This window comes from Pipistrellus hanaki (assembly GCF_964339955.1).
Source record: "Pipistrellus hanaki genome assembly, chromosome: 11".
NCBI lineage: Eukaryota > Metazoa > Chordata > Mammalia > Chiroptera > Vespertilionidae > Pipistrellus > Pipistrellus hanaki.
In genome coordinates, this window is record NC_140513.1 from 19,582,701 (window position 1) to 19,604,837 (window position 22,137).

General features: G+C 45.5%; 1 protein-coding gene across 3 annotated transcripts; it reads right to left on the reverse strand.

The window, feature by feature from the left end:
- Window positions 1–3,139: 3,139 nt before the first annotated feature.
- On the reverse strand, window positions 3,140–10,673 carry TAL2 (TAL bHLH transcription factor 2). 3 transcript variants are annotated; one of them, XM_084898935.1, is made up of 2 exons: window positions 10,637–10,673; window positions 3,140–4,021 (listed from the first exon to the last, which is right to left on the reverse strand). In XM_084898935.1, the coding sequence occupies exon 2, from the start codon at window positions 3,985–3,987 to the stop codon at window positions 3,670–3,672; it is 318 nt and encodes a 105-aa protein (XP_084755061.1). In that variant the 5' UTR covers window positions 3,988–4,021; window positions 10,637–10,673; the 3' UTR covers window positions 3,140–3,669. The 3 variants fall into 3 exon arrangements, with proteins under 3 accessions (XP_084755061.1, XP_084755062.1, XP_084755060.1); XM_084898936.1 differs by lacking the exon at window positions 10,637–10,673 and adding an exon at window positions 10,343–10,381; XM_084898934.1 differs by lacking the exon at window positions 10,637–10,673 and adding an exon at window positions 5,786–5,854.
- Window positions 10,674–22,137: the final 11,464 nt, after the last annotated feature.

Sequence of the window (22,137 nt, forward strand, 5' to 3'; positions counted from 1 at the left end):
TCAGGTCAGCCATGAAAGATTTTAGCAAGTGGAATTTGGTGCAGATGGAGGGGTGAGTAAAACAAGTGAGAATGGGACATTCATGCAAGCAGATGGAGTCACAAGAGGAAAATCAGAGATATTAGGGGGGGAGAGTTGTTTGGGGACAATAAAGAGAAATGGTTTCATTTGCATGTACATTTCGGGGACTGTAAAAGGTAGAGAGAAGGGTACAGTGGGGTCAGGCTGCAGAGGTCCTTGTTTGCTGGGGAGCAGCATTTTTTTCTTGACTAAAGACAGTGGGGGGGAGGGGGGTTCAAAGCCAGAAGGTTGGCTGTGAGGATGGGGTGAATAGGCAGATGAGCTTAGTTAATTAAAATATTCTTTTTAAAAAGAAAAAAAAAAGAGAGAACACTTTCTTTTCTTAATTTATTTTCAATAAATTAATAGTTAAATAGTAAATTAGAATCAATGGTAAAAATATCACAAAACAACAGATAACATCTTTGGCTGATACTTCTAATCACAATCTATAAAGCACAGAAATTCCATTTCAATAAAAAGGGTAGAAGGAGATTACAGAGCACTATTCAGAGGAGAGGAGCCTGATCATAAGGTGCTGGTCCGTTTTCAGTCCTAAAATACTCAGTGACCAAACAAGGCTGTAGAGCGGCTGGTGCTGGATCAGGAGACTGGCACGCACTGGGTTTCCATTAACTGTCCATGTGACCTTTTCGAAGTCACTTTGTAATGCTCTGGACCTGTTTTCTCCTCTCTCACATGAGCAGTAAAATTAGCCAACTTAGTGACCTCTATAAAGAGATGGACTTGTTTATACCTAGTATCCAGAAGTTTCCAGTGGCGTCTGGAGCAGCCCAAACACTTGTGTTCAAGTAACAGAGTAGCATCGATGAGATAATCTGTCTAAACTCTTCTGTTGGGTTCCAATGGTCCCTAAGAAGATGTACCAACAGTGAACTATAATACATTCCAGCCGTAAATTCTTACTATCGCGATTGCCAAGCCCTAAGTACCGGACAACAACGAAGACTATAGCGTGTTTTTTCAATTCGCCTCCAGTCTTACGGCTACCTTGCCAAGGTTTAGGTCTGACAGTCATCTTAACGTAACACAACTTGATATACCAAAATCCAAGCATGCAAAAGAAATAATCTAAGAGGTGAATTACATAAAGTCATGTTTTAAATTCTATCAAGGGGATTTCCTGCAGCGTTTCATTAAACAATGATGCCCCTCATATAGTTTAATGATCATTCAATCTCCCCAGGGCTTTGTAGGAGCAAAGACCCTCTGCACCCACAGACATGGCCCCACCAGCAAAAAGGTGCTCTCACTCTTAGAAGAGCATTGAACCCTGTAGTCAGGCCACCGTGCAGCCCTCAGCAACATGGTAAAATGGAACTGATATCAAAATATTGTCAAGAGTGTGATTTTGATTGAATGCCAGATGGGAATAAGTAGTGTTGCTCAATTGACAACTATCAGCAAAGCATTGGTAATCTGGGGGCACATTTAAGTCCCCGCAAGCTTGTGAGAAATGCCCATTTGTTTCTCCGACTATTCTGGGTCCATGGGGAAGTGTGCTGAGTGCAGGCAGTTTAAAGAAAGGACTCAGAAGGAAATGCATTGCTTCACAAACACAATGTGCTACGAGTGTGAATGCTGCCTAGAGTTTATTGACACAACGGCCTTGCTAATTTGGGGAATGAGATTTTGAGGGGGCCTCATCCAATTTTCTCCTGATTACCAAACCGAAGGGGCTCATTTCAGCCTTTCATAAATCAAATATCTTCTTTCCAGAGTGGCAGGAAATGCTAACTCCTCTGTTGTGTATACACTGGAAATCCATAACCGCAAATCCATCAATTTCCTACTGGTGATTCAGAAGGTTTTAAAACCAATGTACCATCAAGAACTTTGGAGAAATAAAATGTCCCAGAGACAATCAAATGACATCATTTGTATTCTGGGCTCAGCTGTGGGATTCATCTCTGAATCCAAGCATCATCGGGGTGGCACGTGGTGGTGAGTTATGCCAAATCCACACTGTTCCTTTGGCCAGTGGGTACCACCCCTCCCAACATAGGACTGAGCTAATGCTCCATAGCAAAGAAGACAAATTCCAAATTCATTAATTCATTAGAGTCTGGTATTACAGTCCTATTGTCTGCTCTAAATCTTTTGTTTAAACTAAGCTCTCTGTTAAATGAGTCGTTAAATGATAATGTTTGGATTTTCGTAATTATATTTGAATTTTACAGGTCTTAAATCAGCAGGAATGCAGACTGAATTAGAAGTATTCATACCTGACTGAAACTGAGGGGTTAGAGAACCCATTTCAACTGTTTTTCATAAGAAAACTAGGAACTCTAATTTATAAGTGATCAAGTCCTTGCCTCTCTCAGATATAACCCACCATGTGGCTTTGGAGTTAACATATATGGAAATGGCTCATGGCAGGTAACACCTCCCATTTCTATAGAGAAAAAGAACACAGAGCTCTTTCATAGGTATTTGTTGTATTCCTGTAACCTTCCCATGTCAGGAGGGCCTTTTCTCCACCGATTTTCCCACAATCCTCTAGGAATTTTTTCCTGCAAGAGTCAACCTGAAGACTTTTTTGTTCCTCCTTGATCAAACATGCTACATTTTTCAAAAGAAACTTTAAAATATGTTCTGAGGGCCCTAGCTTGTTTGGCTCAGTGAATAGAGCATGGGCCTGCAGACTGAAGGGTCCCAGGTTTGATTCCGGTCAAAGGCCCATGCCTGGGTTGTAGGCTTGATCTCCAGTAGGGGGTGAGCAGGAGGCAGCTGATCAATGATTTTCTCTCATCATTGATGTTTCTATCTTTCTTTCCCTCTTCCTTCTCCAAAATGAATATATAAAGTGTTCTGAGGGAGCCCTAGCCAGCTTGGCTCAGTGGATAGAGCATCATCCTGTGGACTGAAGGGTTGCAGGTTCTATTCCGGCCAAGGGCACATGCCTGAGTTGCAGGCTCGATTCCCCACACAGCCGATCCAAGATTCTCTCCCATCATTGATGCTTCTATCTCTCTCTCCTTCTCCCTTCCTCTCTGAAATCAATAAAGAAATATATTATTATTTTTTTAAAATATATTTTATTGATTTTTCACAGAGAGGAAGAGAGAGGGATAGAGAGCCAGAAACATCGATGAGAGAGAATCATCGATCAGCTGCCTCCTGCACACCCCCCACTGGGGATGTGCCCGCAACCAAGGTACATGCCCCTGCCCGGAATCGAACCCGGGACCTTTCAGTCCGCAGGCCAATGCTCTATCCACTGAGCCAAACCGGTCCTGGCAGAAATATATTATTTTTTTAAAAAGTTCTGAGGAAAGCAATTTTAATCATCTGAAATGTGCACTTCTACTCATCTTGCTTATAACTGAAAACATATTGAGCGATTGTTTTTTCTTCAAACAACATCTTCTGTGGATGTTGGACACATGAAATAGACAGAAACAGGCCGCGTTCCAAAGCCACTCCTTGTGGCCTCCGGTCGGCTCCCGGCAGCTGTCCCTGAGCCACCTCCTGTGACGCTTAAATTCCTGCCTCACAAATTCTTCACCAAGTTGGCTCTGCAAAAGGCTGTCAGTGGCCAGTGACTGCCGAACAAGGGTCTCCCCGGTGATGAGAGTCCGAGCCGCACTAAGGGACGTGGTGGCTTGGGCCAGGGGAGGGAACCTGGTGGTCACTGAGCAGAGTCCTGTCGGGCAGGTGGGGTCCCGGGGGGAAGAGCCCCAGAAGGTTTCCTGGGGCTGCCACTCCCACGTGCTGCAGGCTCTGCTCCCCCAAGATCTTGACCAAGAAGTTGATGTACCTCATCGCCAGGCGCAGCGTTTCATTCTTGCTCAGCTTCTTGTCTGGTGGGTGAGTGGGGATGAGCTTCCTCAGCCTGGCGAAGGCGCTGTTCACATTCTGCTGCCTCCACCGCTCCCTGGTGTTTGTGAAGATCTTCCCCGTCATGTCTGAGCTCCTGGCCAGGGAAAGAGAAAGGGCCCTGAGGGCCAACACCTTATAAGAGGCCTGTTGGGTAGCATGTGTCCTGCCAAAAAAACCTTGAGGTGTTTGATCTTCTTGACCCAGATTTTAGGAAATTCATTTCCTCATTTTCAGGTTTTTTTTTGTTTTGTTTTGTTTTGTTTTAATCCTCCTTTTGAGAAGGGAAAAAAATGTGGCAGAAGAGAGGGCAGGCAGGATAAGAACAACACCCTTTGGCCTTTTCCTCCCTCGCTGTTTTAAAGGTTATTTTATCTCAATACCCCCATCCAGTGACAGGGTTATTTTTATCCTAATACCCCCATTGCTTCTTTTATAATGAACTCTTCCTAACTTTTTGGAGTCAGGCACAACATAGAACTGAATAGTACATGCGTAGGATTGAATAATAAAATATATATGTAGTCAGTAGGGAGTTAACTATGGATTCTTTTTTTAAAAAGCTGTGATCCTAGGTTTCATGAATAATACAATATTTGGAGTGATGAAAATAGAATGCCTCTCTGCTCTTAGCTGGCAGACCTCCCTGGAGGATTGGACCCCACAGCATAAGAACTAAAATATCCAGAGTGGACCATGTTTAGAGGAGGGTGAACAGGGTGCTGAAGAGTCTTGAAAGCCTGTTGTGTGAAGAACAGAAGTGGGGGTACTTAGGGTGACAGAGAAGAAAGGCCAGGAGCATATGGGGGTGATGATTTGGCACGGATGCTGTAGAAGGCTCCATTTCTGTGACCTCTCCAACCCAGGGGGAGTGATTATCCTCATATATGGCCAAAAACGACTGTGCCATTTTTAACTCTGAGAAACATGACCCCCTTTGTCACATGGTTTGGACTGACATGCATCAGTGGGAACATTTTGATGCGTCAGCAAACCAGCCAAAGCCCAGACCGCAACAGTTGGGTGCTCTTGGCTCACTGCCATCAGCTGGCCATGCCTGTTCCCACAGAGAGTCACAGATATTCCAGCTCCACTCCTCTACACCTGCCTTGTTCTGTGCCTTGAATTCCCTCCTCACTCTCCTTGCCTACTTCTACACATTCTTTTTTTAAAAAAATATATTTTATTGATATTGTACAGAGAGGAAGGGAGAGAGATAGAGAGTTAGAAACATCGATGAGAGTCATCGATCAGCTGACTCTTGCACACCCCCCACTGGAGATATGCCCGCAACCAAGGTACATGCCCTTGACCGGAATCGAACCCGGGACCTTTCTGTCCCCAAGCCGATGCTCTATCCATTGAGCCAAACCGGTTTTGGCTACTTCTACACATTCTTTAAAGAGCAGCTCAAGTCCTCCCTTTCTATGAAACTGCCCACTCCATCCCAGAGCCCCCACACCCTCTCTTCACTGAAGGCCTTCAGCCCTTGGTGGTAAACAAAGGCTCTTAGGAGAATGAAATATTTGTCAATCACTTATAGCAGTGCCTGACACACAGTGATTGCTATAAAAGTGATTGACAAAAGTGATTGCTACATACCACAAAATAATAAATATATTTATCAGAAAAATGACTTGTGGGTACTGAATGATTCTTAAGGGTGATATCTTGTTCTTCCATAACCAAGCCTGCTGCAATCTCTTTGTCCTTTTATTTTAATCCTTAACCAGTTGTACGCTATAAGCATCTATAGATCAAGTGGTGAACCTTTTTCAATAAAATTCAAAATATAGAATGAGCCAAAGCCGGTTTGACTCAGTGGATAGAGCATTGGCCTGCGGACTAAAGGGTCCCAGGTTCGATTCCGGTCAAGGGCATGTACCTTGGTTGCGGGTACATCCCCAGTTGGGGGTGTGCAGGAGGCAGCTGATTGATGTTTCAGACTTTCTATCCTTCTTCCTTCCTCTCCGTAAAAAATCAACAAAATATATTAAAAAAAATAATAAAAAAAATAATATATATATATATATATATATATATATATATATATATATATATATATATATATATATATATATATATATATATAATGAGGACCTGCAGCTGAAGACTGTGGGCTAACTGCAGTCAATGCAAATGCACCACAAGGTCTTCCTCAATGTGAGGTCCAAGCCACGTACTTCCATGTGAACTCAGTGTGTGGCCAACATTGAGAGCCAATGCTCTACTCTCCAAATCGGAACACTGATGCCTCACAACACCACGCTTAGTAAGGAAGCAGTGTATTCACAAATCAGGTACCTGCCCTCATAGAGGAAAGCACGGCAGGACAAAACAAGAGAAATGCCACCCTCTCCCTCACAAGTGGTGTTCTAGTCACAGCACCAAACACTAAGCAGTCCTGGGCCGCCCCCTGTCAGTTCACGGGCCTCAGTTCCTCCCCTGTCAGATAGGTTAACGGTACCATTCTTTCCACACAGGGCTGTGGTAGGGAATACATGAAATACGGCATATGAAGGCAACCTGTGAACTACACAGTGAGGGAAAATAAGAGGACACAGAGCACTTGCCTTGTGGCAGGCACTGTTTCTGTGTTTTAACTCATGCTACAGCAGCACTGGTTGTGGCAAGCATGTTGTAGACATTGCTGGGGTTGGCCTAGTGACAGAGACATGTTCCAGAAGTTATCCCACTACTCAGTACGCTTCCATAGGAACCAAATGAGGATGATCCCAGTTCATTGGGATAAGCACTCAGATATCACCAAGCCCTGACTCTGTAGCTGTCAGAGAGCGGTGGAGGCATCCAAGTGATGGTTAAAAGTGTAGGCTCCGGAGGCAGACCCTGGTTTGGCTACTGCCTCTATGCCTCCTAGCTGTGTGACCCTGAGCAATCTCTTAACCTCTCTGCTTTACATGCCTCAGAAGTGAAGGACAACTGTGAGGCCACATAGAATGATACCTTAGTGCACTGTCTGGCACATAGTAAGTGCTCAATAAAGGATAAATGATTACACTGATCCCTACCAATAAAACAGAGAAAAGAAAATGTTCATTGTAATTTATTTTTTCCTAATGAAGAAGCTACCATAGCTTTATTTATATATTTGTTCATTTCACTCTATAGAAGTGTATGGTTGTGTGTGCACGTGTGTGCATGTATGAGTGTGTGTGTGTATGTAGATATAGAGCCAAACACCTGGAAGGATTCAGGCAAAACCATCAACAGGGCTTCCCTCAGGGGAAGGAGAGTGGGTTGGGGGGAGATAGAAAAAGAAGACTTGTGGGTTTTATTCTGTATACTTTGGTATTATTTTACATTTTTATAATAAAATATTCATATATTACTTGCCTCACAATAGAAAAGAAACTAAGAAAGTTTATGGGTTTTAATGTAGAAAGACCTGGCTTTGAATCCCAGCTCTCAATTTCCCAGGCTCCCAATTCCCTAGTTATGCCATTCTGAGAAAATGTGTTAACTTCTTTAAGCCTCAGCTTTCTTTTCTAGAAAACGGAAATAAAGCCATGCTCAGTTTCTTGTGAGAACTACATGAGATCCCCTATGAAGTATATAAGGATATCAATGAGACTCCATGTGCCCAGCACATAGGCACTTAATAAACACGAGGGCTCTATTCCAAATGAGACGTATCATTACTCCAGAGCCTGGCATGTGTCAATCCTCTGTACACCCAGCACATGTCCCAGCCAGGTTCTGGTTGCCTTTCCTGCGCTGTCCGGGCTGGAGAGTCCAGTGCTGTGCCAGAACCGGTGCTGAGTGAAACCCCTGCAGCGCATGGCAGGCTTCCGGCTCCCTCCACCAGCCACTCAGGTCCATGTCCTCGCTCTGCGGAGACACTCCCATTCGGGGCCCTGGTCCAGTTACAATCCTATGCCCTCCAAGCTTTGGCATCAACAGTCACCAACACTGCGTGCCAGATACTGTGCTGGCAGTTGGCCACGGAGGAGCCAGCCGCTGCCTGTGTGACACGGAGAGGGAGGCGCAGGGCTGCTGGAGCAGAGAAACAGCACCAATCCTGGCCTGTGGGGGGCTTCCCAGCAGCCACGTATCCTTCCAACTAACGGGGTAGACCAGTCGACCCCAAGGCCACTTTCTGTTCTGAAATACCACGCCCCCCCCTTACTGCCAATGAGCTAACTTCAGCCAGTTCTCAATAACCAGGCTGTTGGTTTGACAATGAAAATATGAGTGTTGTCAGAACTGTGCTCACCTGTACCTAAAACTGAAAGCTTGAACAAAATCAGGAGGATTTTAAGATCGAAAGAAAATAGTCATGTTCTCCCCTGGCAAGGCTGGCTGCTTAGCCAGGACTGGGAACAAAGTTATTTTCGAGCTTCTCTTGTCAAAAGAGGGTTTAACTCATTCACTAAGTCAACTCCGGCCCATGGGGATTCTTTTCAAAGTGGCAAGAAAAAGATTAGGCAGGATAAACTAACTGGTGTTCTCTTCCGAGAGGGCTCCATTCCATTGTGCTGGACGCAGACAGAGGAAGACAAGCTTCTGAAGCGAGGCCTGCCCTCCCAGGAGCTGCTGCATAATTACTTGTGGGTTTATCCTCAAGTACGCCCCCCTCCTTCTCCACGGGGGGAAATACAAATCAACGACCTAACAAGCTGGAAAAACTCAAAGCGGAGGTCACTGGAAAATTACCAAAGCCCTGACTGGGGTGGTAAACACACAGTGCGATATACAGATGACGTATCATAGAACTGTACACGTGAAACCAATGCCACGCCAATACATTTCATTTTTAAAAAAAATTTAAATTTTACTTAGTCTTTTTCTAGTTGTGAGGACTGACTGCTGCTAATCTTGATTTCAGAGTAAGTAAAGAGCTTTAAAAAATATGCCAGATGCCACAGAATCAGAAAACATCTGGTAGATGTCAAAACAGGGGTGAAGAACTTTGTCCCAGGTCACACAGGGAATCAATCAGTGGCAGAGCCTGTGTCCCAAGCCTGGGTGTTTATGCATTTGTGTCACCACTGACTCCTGCTGGGTCAGGGTGCATAACCTTTTTCTTGTGCCATGGAACCTTCTGGCAGTCTGAGGAAGCCATCTCAGAACAATGATTTTTCAATACATAAAGTCAAAAGACTTTTGTTCTCTTCTCAGAATAATAATTTTAAGTGCATCACTTAAAATACATTGACCCATCAAATAATCAGTTATGCTTAACAGTTATGAAAATAATTTTAAATTGATATACAATAATGCATGTGCTTTGCTTCATCACACATTAGGTACATTAGCATAATTGATGCATAGTGGTATGTAAGTGATTTTTTTCCCAAAAGATGTGAACATCTGTAACATGGAAGTATCTATGATTTCTACTCGTGACTGCTACTACCACTGCAGTTTACTGCCCACAAGCATCAACAAAGGAGAGGTTACATTTGGATGAAAGGTTAGTGGCAATAAAGATGTAACTTTTTCCCAAATAAATATACAGAACCCCCGAATTCTATCTACACACCCCTGAGTGGACCCCGGGAATGCCAGGGCAGGAGGGAGGTCATAGGAAACAAACCTGTGTTTGTACTGTCACCCCTGGCAGTACAGGTCACCAGAGACATGAATGACAACCATGCCCGCAGAGAAGGTGACTCATGTCCCAAATAGGAGCTGCCTCTTATTTGTGCTGGTGGTTCCGGGACACACAGCCCAAGTCAAGGGGCACACCTGCCACACAGGCACCCAACCAGCACGCCCATGGGCATTCCCACACCTACGGTTCAGAGGAGCCATAGCCTTTCTCCTCCTGGCCCTGGTCCTGGCCCTGGTCCTGGCCCTGCGTCTTTTATCTTTCTCCTGACAGTGAGTGAGAGCTCTCTCCAGAAAGCCGGAGACAAGGGTGGTCTACAGAGTTGCCTTCGTAGGAGATGCCCACCCTCCACCACCAGGCACAGCTTTGCCTTTGGAAATGTTTGCAGAAGTACTCTATGCTCGTTTAAGGAAAATGATCAAGCGGTACACCAGTTCATAAAGCAAAACCAAACTTTAAAAGATTAAAAATCGGCAGTCTCCCTCCCTCCCTATCTACCTACCTATCTAATCGCATTCCACAGCAGTCACCAGTTTGGTGTTTACATATACACTGTTTATATCCTTTATACGTAATATAAACATCAGAATACCTATGGTTATGCAGGTTACTGCTCTCCTTAGACAACTCTGCCTGTTGAAGTTCTCAATCAGCTCATTGGCCGCGAATGCCAGCCCAGGGGGGGCGGGCCCTGGGAGAGCCACCTGTTCCAGGTGCACTCACCACCCGCCCCTCAGGGCTCACCCCGCCCAGCCTGCCACCGCGCCCTGCATGTCCCAGCCTTCCCCGCTGTCTTTTGGATAACCTCAGCTCCCCAGCCCGCAGCCCTGCCTTTGAGTCAGGAAAGCCTCTCCTGCTAACGTTTCGCACCTGCCAGGGGCCGGGAGCCGCTCACCGCTGCACCTGAGCCATCGGGGTGCTCCGGGGTGTCTGTCCCTGGCCTCCCCGGAGCGGCGCCCCGGCCCCGCCCGGCCCAAAGCCCAGGTCTTCTCGCCGAGTTGACTTGGTGGCGGCTACCTAGTCGCCTCCACACTCCTTCCCCCAGGCCGAGTGCTCTGGGACTGGACTCCGGGGCTGCGGAGCCCCGCGGGCCCACTGAGCCTCTGCCCCCAGCGCCCACTGACCCCGCGCCCCGCGCCCACCCCACGCCCGGAGCCCACGCACCTCTCCGCCCGGAGCCAGCAGCCGCGCCGTCCTGGCCGTGTGCGCCCTCGCCCGGATGCCCGCCGCCTTTATAGGACCCTCCCTTTGTTAGCGAGGCCCTGGGGGGCCCCTGCCCGCCCGGGACCCCGCCGCCCCGCCCCACCCCCGCGCCCCCGCCAGCACCAGCCCTCCCCGCGCCCTGGGAAGGGGGTAGAGGCGGCAGGAGAACCCGCTCTGGGTAAGCTCAGGGCAGGAGGGGTCCTGCCGCTCACCCGGCCGCAGCTAGAGGCCCCGCGGGCAGCTCACCTGCCCTCACCCACGTCCACAGCCTCGGGGAGCGCGTGCCCCTGGTTAAAGCATCAGGTGTGAACTGTGGACGGTCCAGCGAGGCTCCAGCTGCGCTCCGAAAGCCACTTTGGAATCAAGGGTTGAGGGGAGGCAGGTCTCAACCACCACAATCCAGCCTCACCAGACCAGGTGTTCTGGGGGTGGGAGCTGAAATTGGCGTTTTTAAATATACATTTTATTGATTTTTTTTACAGAGAGGAACAGAGAGTTAGAAACATTGATGAGAGAGAAACATCAATCAGCTGCCTTCCACACACTCCCCAATGGGGATGTGCTAGCAACCAAGGTACATGCCCTTTACTGGAATGGAACCCCGGGGCCCTTCAGTCCGCAGGTCAATGCTCTACCCACTGAGCCAAACCAGGTAGGGCTGAAATTGGCGTTTTTAACTAAATTCCAAAGGAGAGTGACGAGCACCAGGAAGTCCATCTGCACTGAGCCGATTCCCAGGTGTACTTGCCAGTTTCCAGTGCCCAGCACTTGGCGATCACCGTGGCCTCTCTGCCTCTGCATTTGCTTCTTTCTGTCTGTAGTCCAGCATCACCCAGAATGATGCTGTGAAAACTCCAGCCAGATTCCATCACTTCTCTGCTCAACCCCTGGGGTGTCTCTACATTTCCCTGAGACTCAAACTCAGGTCTTACCTGTGGCTCTGAAGACAGCCTTTCCCTGACCTCTCTGCTCCTTCTCTCCTGTGTTTACTCAGCTCTAGCCCCTTTGACCTCTGCTGTTTGAGGAACACACCACATACCTGCCCTGCCTCTGTTTCTGTTTTCTCTGTACTGTTTTCTCTGCCTACAACATTCTCCCCCTCGGAATCCACATAGTTCCTCCATTGCTTCCTTTCATTCATCCAACCAATTATTATGGAGTGCCGACCTCAGGCCAGTGCCTGTCCTGGGCAGTGGGATCACAGCTTCAAACAAAACAGACCAATCCCTGCACTCAAGGAGTTGTCATTCCTCAGGCCTTTGCTCCCATGTCACCTTCTCAGCGAAGGTTTCCTCTCTGACAGCAATATCTGAAATCAACCTTCACACCCACAAGTACTCTTCATCCTCCTGCCCTGTTATATTCTTCTTCTTGTCACTCATTTTCATTTAGTAATATTGTATGTATTTATCTTGCTGCCTCCTGCCCAGCCTAGTGAAAAGACATTCATCAACTGTTGGTTGATTAATGCAATGGATTATTGATGAATTTCTAGCCATCGACCTCTCTGAATGACCAGCATAGGATTTGACAAAACAAATGCACAAATACGCCAGGACTCTGGAGTTGCATATCTGGGTTGAAACCCCTGAATTACCCACTTGTGTGATTCCAGGCGAATTAGGTAACTTCTCCCTGCCTCCATTTCCTCATCTCTAAAATGGGGACAATGATAGGCATGCGAGCATTAAGTGAGGAAAACCAAGCAGGCAATGAGGTTAGCACTGTAGGGTGTCAGTGAAGGATCAGAAATGGCTTGTAGGAGGGGTGGCATTTAAGCCAGGCCTGTGGCAGGGCTGCCTCTGCCTGACATTTGTGGGACTCGGGACAAGGGTACAAATGCAGATTCCTGACCCATCCCCAGGCCCATTTTTCCCTCCCCTCCAGTTCTGTAAAAGGCCCTGTGCATGTGATGTGGGCTCCCATCTCACACGGATCTCAGGAAGAGCCCTGTGCATGCTCTCAAAACAAAAGCAGGGCCATTTGACCAGAAATCCAGAAATACCCAGAGCGTGGTCTAGAAGGTGGGAAATGCCAGATAGGTGCTGGGGGAAATGGGCACCAGATAGGTGCTGGGGGAGGCCCAGAACCCAAGGCTGCGTGGGGAAGGCTAACCAGGAAGTACACATGTAAGAGTGGAGGAGAGGGCAGTCCATGTAGAGGCATCCATGTGCCTTGAACATGGGAGTCGTATGTTTAGGTTTACACTGGCTACAGAACTCATTCTGGTGGTAAAGAAGGGATTGGAGAGAAGGTAGGAGAGAATTAACTGGTCACTTTGTCCACTGGCACAAAAGGGCCTTCATAACCTACTATGTGCAGTAAACATCGCCGAGCCGCCCTCTTTCTGCCTCTGCCTTCTCTGTGCCTTGAGGTGCCCATGCTTTCCCACCTGCCTACTGTGCCACAGCTCAGCTAGGGCTCTAGTTAGAATTTACACCAAGAACCCATATTACCTTTCATGTTAGCCAAACGCCTGTGAGATGATATAGGTTCTTAATGGCATAGCCTACAGCTGAAGAAAGGAAGGAAGGAAGGAAGGGAGGGAGGGAGGAAGGAAGGAAGGAAGGAAGGAAGGAAGGAAGGAAGGAAGGAAGGAAGGAAGGAAGAAAGAAGGAAGGAAAGAAAGAAGGAAATAAAGAAAGGATTGTGGCAACTGAGTAGCAAGATCGGATGCTAACTGAAACAATAAACTGTGAAGTAAGGTCTGTGTACAGCTGGATTGGGACTGAGAGGGCGAGAGCCACAGAGAAAGGATCACCGTTGTGTTGGCACGTTGGAACCAGAGCTGACATTTGTTTTCCTCACTGTTTTACGTATGATTGCTGGTTTCACAATTTTTAACGTGGGGAAGGATTCTGATGCACCATTCCACTAGCCGTGACTCTTCAGAGTGACCAGTCCTCTCCATCCCATCTCCCAGTGTGAGAGCTTCGGGGCTGGGTCCTGCAAGGGATGGGGTTGAAGCAGGAATTTACATAATCCGATTATTGCGGATTAGGTTTGGGCAGCTAAATGCCTCAGTGTGCTTGAGCTAAAACCCTTACTATTCATGGCTCTCACTGCCCCCTGGAGAGATTGCACCTGCGGGCTCGTGGGGAGGGGAGGGCGGCTGGGGAGGGAAGGGCAGATCCTAGAAGGGCTTATTGTCAGGATCTGGCTTTCCTGGCTTAATTGATCTGTCTGGAGGGGCCTGTGAACACTGGACCTCTAGTCCTGTGTGTATAGCTAGTCAGCTTCAGGGAGGACCAAACCTGAGGTTTTCAGAGGGGATTTCTGTCAGCCCAGAAGGTTGTGGGCCATGGTCATTTGGCGGGAGGTCATCCAGTCTTTCTTTTTAAAAAAATGTATTTTATTGATTTTTTACCGAGAGGAAGAGTGAGGGTTAGAAAGCTAGAAACATCAATGAAAGAGCAACATGGATCAGCTGCCTCTTGCACACTCCCTACTGGGGATGTGCCTGCAACTAAGGTATATGCCCTTGACCGGAACCGAACCTGGGACCCTTCAGTCCACAGGCTGACGCTCTATCCACTGAGCCAAACCGGTTTTGACAGGTCATCCAGTCTTAAAACGCCCTTCCTCCCACCTCATTCTTATCCCCTCTCCATTCTCCAGTTCTGCATGTCCCAGTGTTTCTCTCCATCTATCCATTCCTTCTCTGTACCGTTTGTGTCTGCATCCGTCAAATTATTAATCACACGAACTAGCTGGTTTATTTTTTAAATAGATTTTTATTCATTTCAGAGAGGAAGGGAGAGATAAAAACATCAACGTTGAGAGAGAATCATTGATTGACTGCCTCCTGCACGCCCCACACTGGGCATGTGTTCTGACCAGTAACTGAACAGTGATCCCCCCCCAGTTCACAGGTGGATGCTCAACCACTGAGCCTTGCTGGCTGGGCGATGAGCTCGTTAATGGAATTTACAAGTAAATCCTCTTAGGTAGTTTTTGTTCCTTGAAGTGTCCTATCTCTTAAGGCAATTTTGCTACTTTGACATATAAACTTTGACATTTTCAGAACCATTAATAAAGTGTGACATACAGTAATGTGACGATGTAAATAAAGTCTCTGTATTTGCGTTACTGCATTTCTCATTCTTCATTTTCTGCATTCATGACTTCTCTATGCTCGATTAGCTCTGCAGAAGCTGGTACATTTTATTCTTTTAAGAACCACCCCGTGATTCATCATTTTTATGGTTTTTCTAAGGCATTAATTCCTACTATATCTTTATAAAATATGCTCTCTCTCACTTGCTTATGTTTATTTTGCTCTCTCTCCACCTCCCATTCTTATATTCAGTGTTTATTTTTATTAATCTGCGTTCTTTCCTGTTCAGTAAGAAAAGCGTTTTGAACTATGACTTTTCTTCTGATATACCTTCCTGTCATTCTGTGTTTCCATTTGCAGTATCTGTCATTCGATTCTAACATTTGTTGTTTTTTAAATTTTCTTTTAGAAAGTAGTGTCCCCCCTGCCTTTCTTATTGTTGTATGTTTTTGTGACCATTTGCTAATTGTACTGCACTGTAGGCAAGAATACACCCTGAACATTTTTTTTGCTTTAGGATATTTATTGAGATTTTCTTTTTGGTAAAGCATGATCAACTTTCATAAATGTTCCATCGGTAATAGAAAAAGAGGCATATCCTCTGTTTTGAAAATAATACATATCCATTAAATCAATTCTCTATATTTTTAGAAGCCAATTTGACTAGGAATAATAGGTACTCATTGATTTGCTGTGTATTAAGTGGGATAAAGTATTGAAAAATACCAAGAGGGGGGTGGTTCAGTGCAGTAGCTAAGAAAAGGCCTTTCTTTGGCGTGGCTGTGGCGTCAGACTGACCAGTGTTTGAATCGCTGCTCTAACAACAGCTGTCATCCTGGGCAAGTTGCCTCTCCCAGGCTCAGTTTTCTCAGCTGTAAACTGGAAATAATACCAACTTCACAGGTAAATATGTACATTGAGTTAATGTGTGTAAAGTTAGTTATTTGGAGCAAATGCTTAAAAGTCTTATTAATAGGTATCTAATAAACTCGTAGTTGCTCAACAAATAGCTTTACTTTTTTATTATCAGAAAAACTCTATTCAAAAGCTAGGTGAATAATCTGAATACATGCCTCTAATTAGCTCCAAAGGGTACTGTCATTTGCTCAACCCAGCATCTTGCCTCCCACCTCTCTCCCTCCAGTTGCTTTGGGCCCTGTGCCGCTAAGAGGCATCTATTTCTTCCCACCATGTGAAGCAAACAGAGCCCAGGACTGGATGAGGGAGATGTCCAAGAGGGGAAAGAAAAGCTTTTCTTTTATTATCTTTTTTTAAAAATATATATATTTTATTGATTTTTTACAGAGAGGAGGGAGAGGGATAGAGAGCCAGAAACGTGGATGAGAGAGAAACATCGACCAGCTGCCTCCTGCACACCGCCCCGCCGGGGATGTGCCCGCAACCTAGGTACATGCTCTTGACCAGAACCGAACCTGGGAGCCCTCAGTCCACAGCCCAACGCTCTATCCACTGAGCCAAACCGGTTTCGGCTCTCTTGATTATCTTTTAAGGCTATTTTTTTTTACAATTAATTTCTACTCTCCAGCCCCCAGACCCAGGACCCCGTGGTAACACCCACACATCCACATGCACACACATTTCCCCACCAAGACACTTGGTGCTGAGGCCCGGGGAGCATCCCTGTCCAGAGCACATGTTGACTATTGCAGCAGAAAGCGGGGCACGTAACTGACCCAACTGAGTGAGTTTTTCTCCCCGTAGTTACCAATTGGAGGGACGGACAGTCCTGGGTGTGCCCAGCTGCTGAGGCGCTCAGGCCCAGGCTGGCTTGGCCTTGACTCTGCAGGTCTGGAGCTCTGAGCGCTTCCATTTCCAGCCAACAAATCTAAAGGCAGTTGGAAAGCAAGGGGGATGGGACCAGAACCAGGTACTAGAGAAAAGGAAGGTTGGGGAGCAACTGCTCTTTTCTTCTTTTTTCTCTGGCCTTTGTATAGGACATCACTCATCAATGGGTCCCCTAGATGAGGATTTAGATGCTCTGTGGGTAGCAGATAAGAGAGCAGCCTCCTGGCAGAAAGTAAATTCATTGAATGAGGCCCATAAAGCCAATAACTGCCAGGCTTATCAGCTGTCCTCATACCGCCTTTAGCCCCCTGGGGACCAGACTTGAAATAAAGGCCACAGCACCAGGGTCTGGAGACTGGAGGTGCAGGACTGGGCTTTAGGGGGGCAGGATTCTGCCCTCTCCTCCCCCAGGCTGAATTCCGGGCAGGTGGGGGAAATCTGCCAGGCCTGAGCTGCCCAGAGCCTCCAGCTTTCCACACTGACAAATCCCACACCAAACACACACCGCCCCGGGAGACGAGGCCCGGTCTCCCTTACCCTTCAAAGCCAGCAGATGTTTTCCAGAGGCTTCACTGGGGCTTCTTAGAAAAAACGAGAGGATGTTAGTTACCTCAAGTCTAACCAATAAAAAGCCTGCAGAGGAAACCCTGATTCCCACCACTCCTCACCTGGCTCTCCATAGCACTTAGACTGCTGCACTGGCTAAGAGCACATGCATCTTTTCCAGCTGGTGGGGATTCAGTTTCTTTGAAAATTATCTGAAATAAGTAGGCTAGCAGCTGGGTTTCATTCTGAGACTCAACACTGTGTAGCTGAAGCTGATTATATTGACAAGATACACCCTCCCACCGGCCACCCCTGTGATCCCGGCAGGCATTACAGGCTGGCCCGGGTCCCACCAGTCAGGGCCCCCGTTTGAGCTCTGACCCAGGCAGCAGAATCTGGGTGGGTGGAAATGGGGAAGAGTGGAAAGCGGATGAACATGGCCAGGCCTGATTAGTTGCCCAGAATGACCCAGAGAACCAGTGAGTCCCAAGCCTTCTCAGGGTAGCAGGTAGGCTGGGGACAAAGAGGCACCTGTCAGCATGAATTGTGCTCCTAGAACAACGGACAGCAGCTCCTCGTTGCCCTTTGGAGATGAGAGTCTGCAGAGGTGAGCAGTCAACAGGGAAAGGAGGACGAATTCAGACACAGAATTTAGCATCTCTACTGAGCCCACATCCTTCCCTGGCTCCTGCTTTCCCAGCAGTCTGTCCTGGTTTCTAGCTAAGGGAAGCAGCAGGTGCAGAAATGGCACCAGCCTCCTCCCCACCTCACTGCCTGCATCAGGCCAGACCTAACACTGACCACTGTGTCTCCACCCCAACCCCTTTCCAGAAATTGCCTTCATGCCTTTCCCAGAGCCTAGGATCTCACCAACTCTCCTGTACCAGTTCACCTCGTAAACTTTGTCTTGGGCCTTAGATGCCTGCTCTCACTCCCCAGAGCCCTCAGGAGACCTACCTTGGTCCACTATTCTTCCTCCCTATGGCTGGCAGCCTGGCTCTTGAGCTCGACTTTCCAGACCAGGGATGGGGAATGTCCCATCAGGCCTGTGGGCCATATAAGGCCCGAGAAATTGTTTAGTCTGGCCCTGCCAAGGCATTAGAGGTGAGTTAATTAAATGTTGGACCAAATATAGCAGGCTAATTTTTAAGTTGATAATTTTGTATGACCGGTGAATGATGTTATAAATATCCAAATGGCCTTTGGAAAAAAAAAAACGGTTCCTCACCCCCATTCTAGAGCAATACCAAATACCAATCAGACTCAAAAACTTCTTGTCCTTTGACTCAGTGTCTGTGCCTGACACTGGCTGGATAGCCTAGGAGTGACTAACGTGGGCCACCTCGGGTCTAAGGCCCACCTGGCTAAGCCTCTGTCCTCTTCCCTGCAATTTTAGGGATCTGAGATCAGTCTCAGTGAATCTAAATTTCCCCAAATTCCTGTTTTCTTCCAGGAGTGTTATGGTTTTAAGGTCTCATATTTAATTTTTTATTAAATTAAAATTCCACTTTTAGTTAATTTGGGTAAGTGGTGTAAGGCAAGGTTTTAGTTTCATTCTTCTGTATGCAAATATTAAATTTCCCAAGCTCCATTTATAGAAGAGACTGCCATTTCTCTATTAAATATTTTTGGCTCCTTTGTCAAATATTAGTTGACCATATATGAATGGGTTTATTTTCAGGCTCTCAATTCTGCTCCATTGGTCTATGTGTCTGTTTTTAATGCCAGCACCACACTGGTTTGATTACTGTAGCTTTGTTATATACAGGAAGAGTGATGCCTCCCGCTTTGTCCTTTCTTCTCAGGACTGATTTTTTGTATTTGATTAATGGCGCTGAACATCTTTTTAATGTGCTTGTCATCTGTATACCCTCTCCAGTGAAATGTCCTTTTTCGTCTTTTACTCATTTTTCAATTTCATTTTTAAGATTTGTGTTACCTCTAAATTACAGCTTCTTGGTATGCAACATAAAGGATAAAATACCTACCTTATAAGGTCAGATGAGACATCTACTGAAATGTAAGAACAAACTTAAGTCTTCCAATTCCAAATCTTTCTGCTACTTTGTTCTTCTTTGTCAAGATTGCTTGAGCTGTTCTAGACTCTGCCTTTCCACATGCATTTTGCAATAAGCTTGCCTATGCCTACTAAAAACATTGCTGAGATTTTTTTTTTAAATATATTTTATTGATTTTTTACAGAGAGGAGCAGAAAGGGATAGGGAGCTAGAAACATTGATGAGAGAGAAACATCGACCAACCGCCTCCTGCACACCCCCCACCGGGGATGTGCCCGCAACCAATGTACATGCCCTTGACCGGAATCGAACCTGGGACCTTTCAGTCCGCAGACCGATGGTCTACCACTGAGCCAAACCGGTTTAGGCAACATTGCTGAGATTTTTATAGGAAATGCATTAAACCTATAGAAGTGACATTAAACCTATTTTGAGTTTCCCAGTCCATGAACATGGTATGTATCTCTATTTATTTAGGTCTTCTTTGATTTCTTTCATCATCATTTTCGTATACAGATATTGTATATGTTTTACCAGATTGCTTATAAATGTTAGTATCTGTTATTTCTACTGTAAACTTAAAAAATAAACACAAACTATTTCAAGAAATTAGAAAAATTTTATTCATCATCACAAACTGGATTATACATTATAAATTCTGATCAGAGGAGTAATAGTAAAGGTATTTTCAGTAGTACCACAAATTATTTGTACCTGAAGTAAACTGGTAAGCATACACTAAAATTTACTCATGTTTAAAATATCACTTTGTTTAGAAAATTCACATACATATTTTTCTGATTATGCAGTAGAAGGGACAAAGAGCTACATTTGATTTTTATTTAATGGGCACATGAAACACTCCTCACACTGAGTCATCAGAAGGCTACAAAATCTTGTAACTTTTAAAATATGGTACATGACACAGAATAATTGTTTTATAGAAATACAGTACTTTTAATTCTCCTAATGCTCCCTTTTAACCTCCTTGTGGGAGCTGCTCACAGTATACAGCTGCTTGGCTGGCTAATGTGTTCTCACATAATCTCTGCACTGAGTTGGGGTGGGAGGTGGCAAGAGGGGCATTCTTGGCTGGAAGTTCTGAGAATAAAGAAGCAGGGATTTCTCATTGGAAAATTTATGCTTGCCCACTTTAGCAATGGTTCCTGTACGAAAGCTATCACCACTGAACTGGTCTGTCTGACTTATGCACTATAATGAGAATTTCTCTCTGATGGGGAGCAGCTTAAAATAGCATCATATACCCTGTTGATTCTTTCCTAGATGAGACATAAGCACAAACTTGGGGAAAGAAGATGGACATGAGTACTTTCAATGATCTTTTATTAATACTGATATAATCATTTATTCATCAGAATAGACAACTAAACAAAACTAAGTATTCTAAGTCCTTTCCTTCTCCAAATCATGACTTATACCTGATTTTGGCTGGGCAGAGATTTACTAACAAGGAGGTGAGGTGTTACCTGTAGGAAAAGGTGGAATACTGAAAAAACAAACAAACAAAAAAACAACAACCCAACAACAACAACAACAACAACAACAAAAAACCACACACAAAGAAGTCCAGGGTAGAGCAGGCACCAAATCTAGGAAGGTACAGAGAGTGGATTGCTTGAAACTAAAGAACTAGGTAGCATATGAGATAGTATAAGAAGATCCTAGGAGACAACAGCTTGACCAATAAAATAAAAATACAAGTTCGTTTTAGAAAAAGAGGCAACTGGTAAAGTCTCTGAATTCACAAACCATACAATTTGTTCTTTAATACCTTGATGAAAAACTTTTTCTAAAGCAAATTGAGTTATGCAACCTTCTGAGTAAGAATTGTGTCCTGACCCAGTTTCTTTTACCCCTTTTGAAGAATAATTAGAAAAGGACTTGGAAGTAGAAAATGAAAAATTTCTTGAGAACTTACTTAATCCTAGGCCTTATGCTAAGCACTTTATATTTCATTCGTTCCTTACTAAAAACCCTTACAAATACACATCATTTCTCTAATTCACTCATGTGAAAATTAAAGCTGAGAGGTCCTTTGCCCTAAGTCTCATGTGATGAAGCAGGGATCCAAACTCAGGTGTAAATTAAAAGCTTGTTGTCTTTTTAGGCCAACATATTGCCTTCTCTTAGTGAGATGTCAGAGGTGACTTAGCCCAGGTCTTAACGACAAAGGAAAAGGAAAAAGAAATAGCTGCGGGAAATTTCTTCAGAGAAAGGCATTTGGTGGGTCAGAAACTAGAGCCATTTCAAAGGACGATTATGTGTTAGAAGGTGGGAATGTGGCACTTTCTCTGAGTAGGTTTTGAGAGGAAATTTCCCCTGGGGTTTATAACATGAGGAGAAAAGACCTGTTCATTTCCCAGAAGGTGAAAATAGGGGGAGGCAAAGGAACATTTGCAGCCTTAAGCTTGTGATATTGGGTGGTTTCAGGCCAGCATGGGAATTCATCCCAAGTGTGTTTCCCAGATACTGTTCTGGTCCCCGATCTTTTAAGCCTCTGCTTTCCTGTAACACCTGCTGTCCACACCTCGCTGTGCTGCCATTTGTAGTCCTGTAAGACTAGAAACAATGGTTTGGGGTCACAAAGCATAAAAAGAATGCACAGTCTGGTTTCAACTAGTCATATCAATAAAAGAATAGCAATAAAGAGGATGGGGAGAGGCTTCAGATACTGGCACTTAGCAGACTGGTGGTAATGCTTCCTGGGAAGCAGTGGGTGGCAACTGGACACCTCTTGAGCTTCCAAGTAGGTACTCCTGGATGTGAAAAGCATCCTGACCAGAGGCTGATGTACCCAATAGACTACTTCTTTCACCTTTTGAAGCTAAACCATTTTTCAGTAAAGGTATAAGATAACCTAAGAATTTTGGACAAGAAACAGTCCTTCTTGACCTCTTTGTCACCTTGGGCGCACTATCAAATCAGAAAGATAGTAAATGGGGAATGGCAGAAACACCCTGAATTGTCATCCAGTTGGGGATGAGTTCTCTGTTGAGCATCTCGAGCTGGGTAAG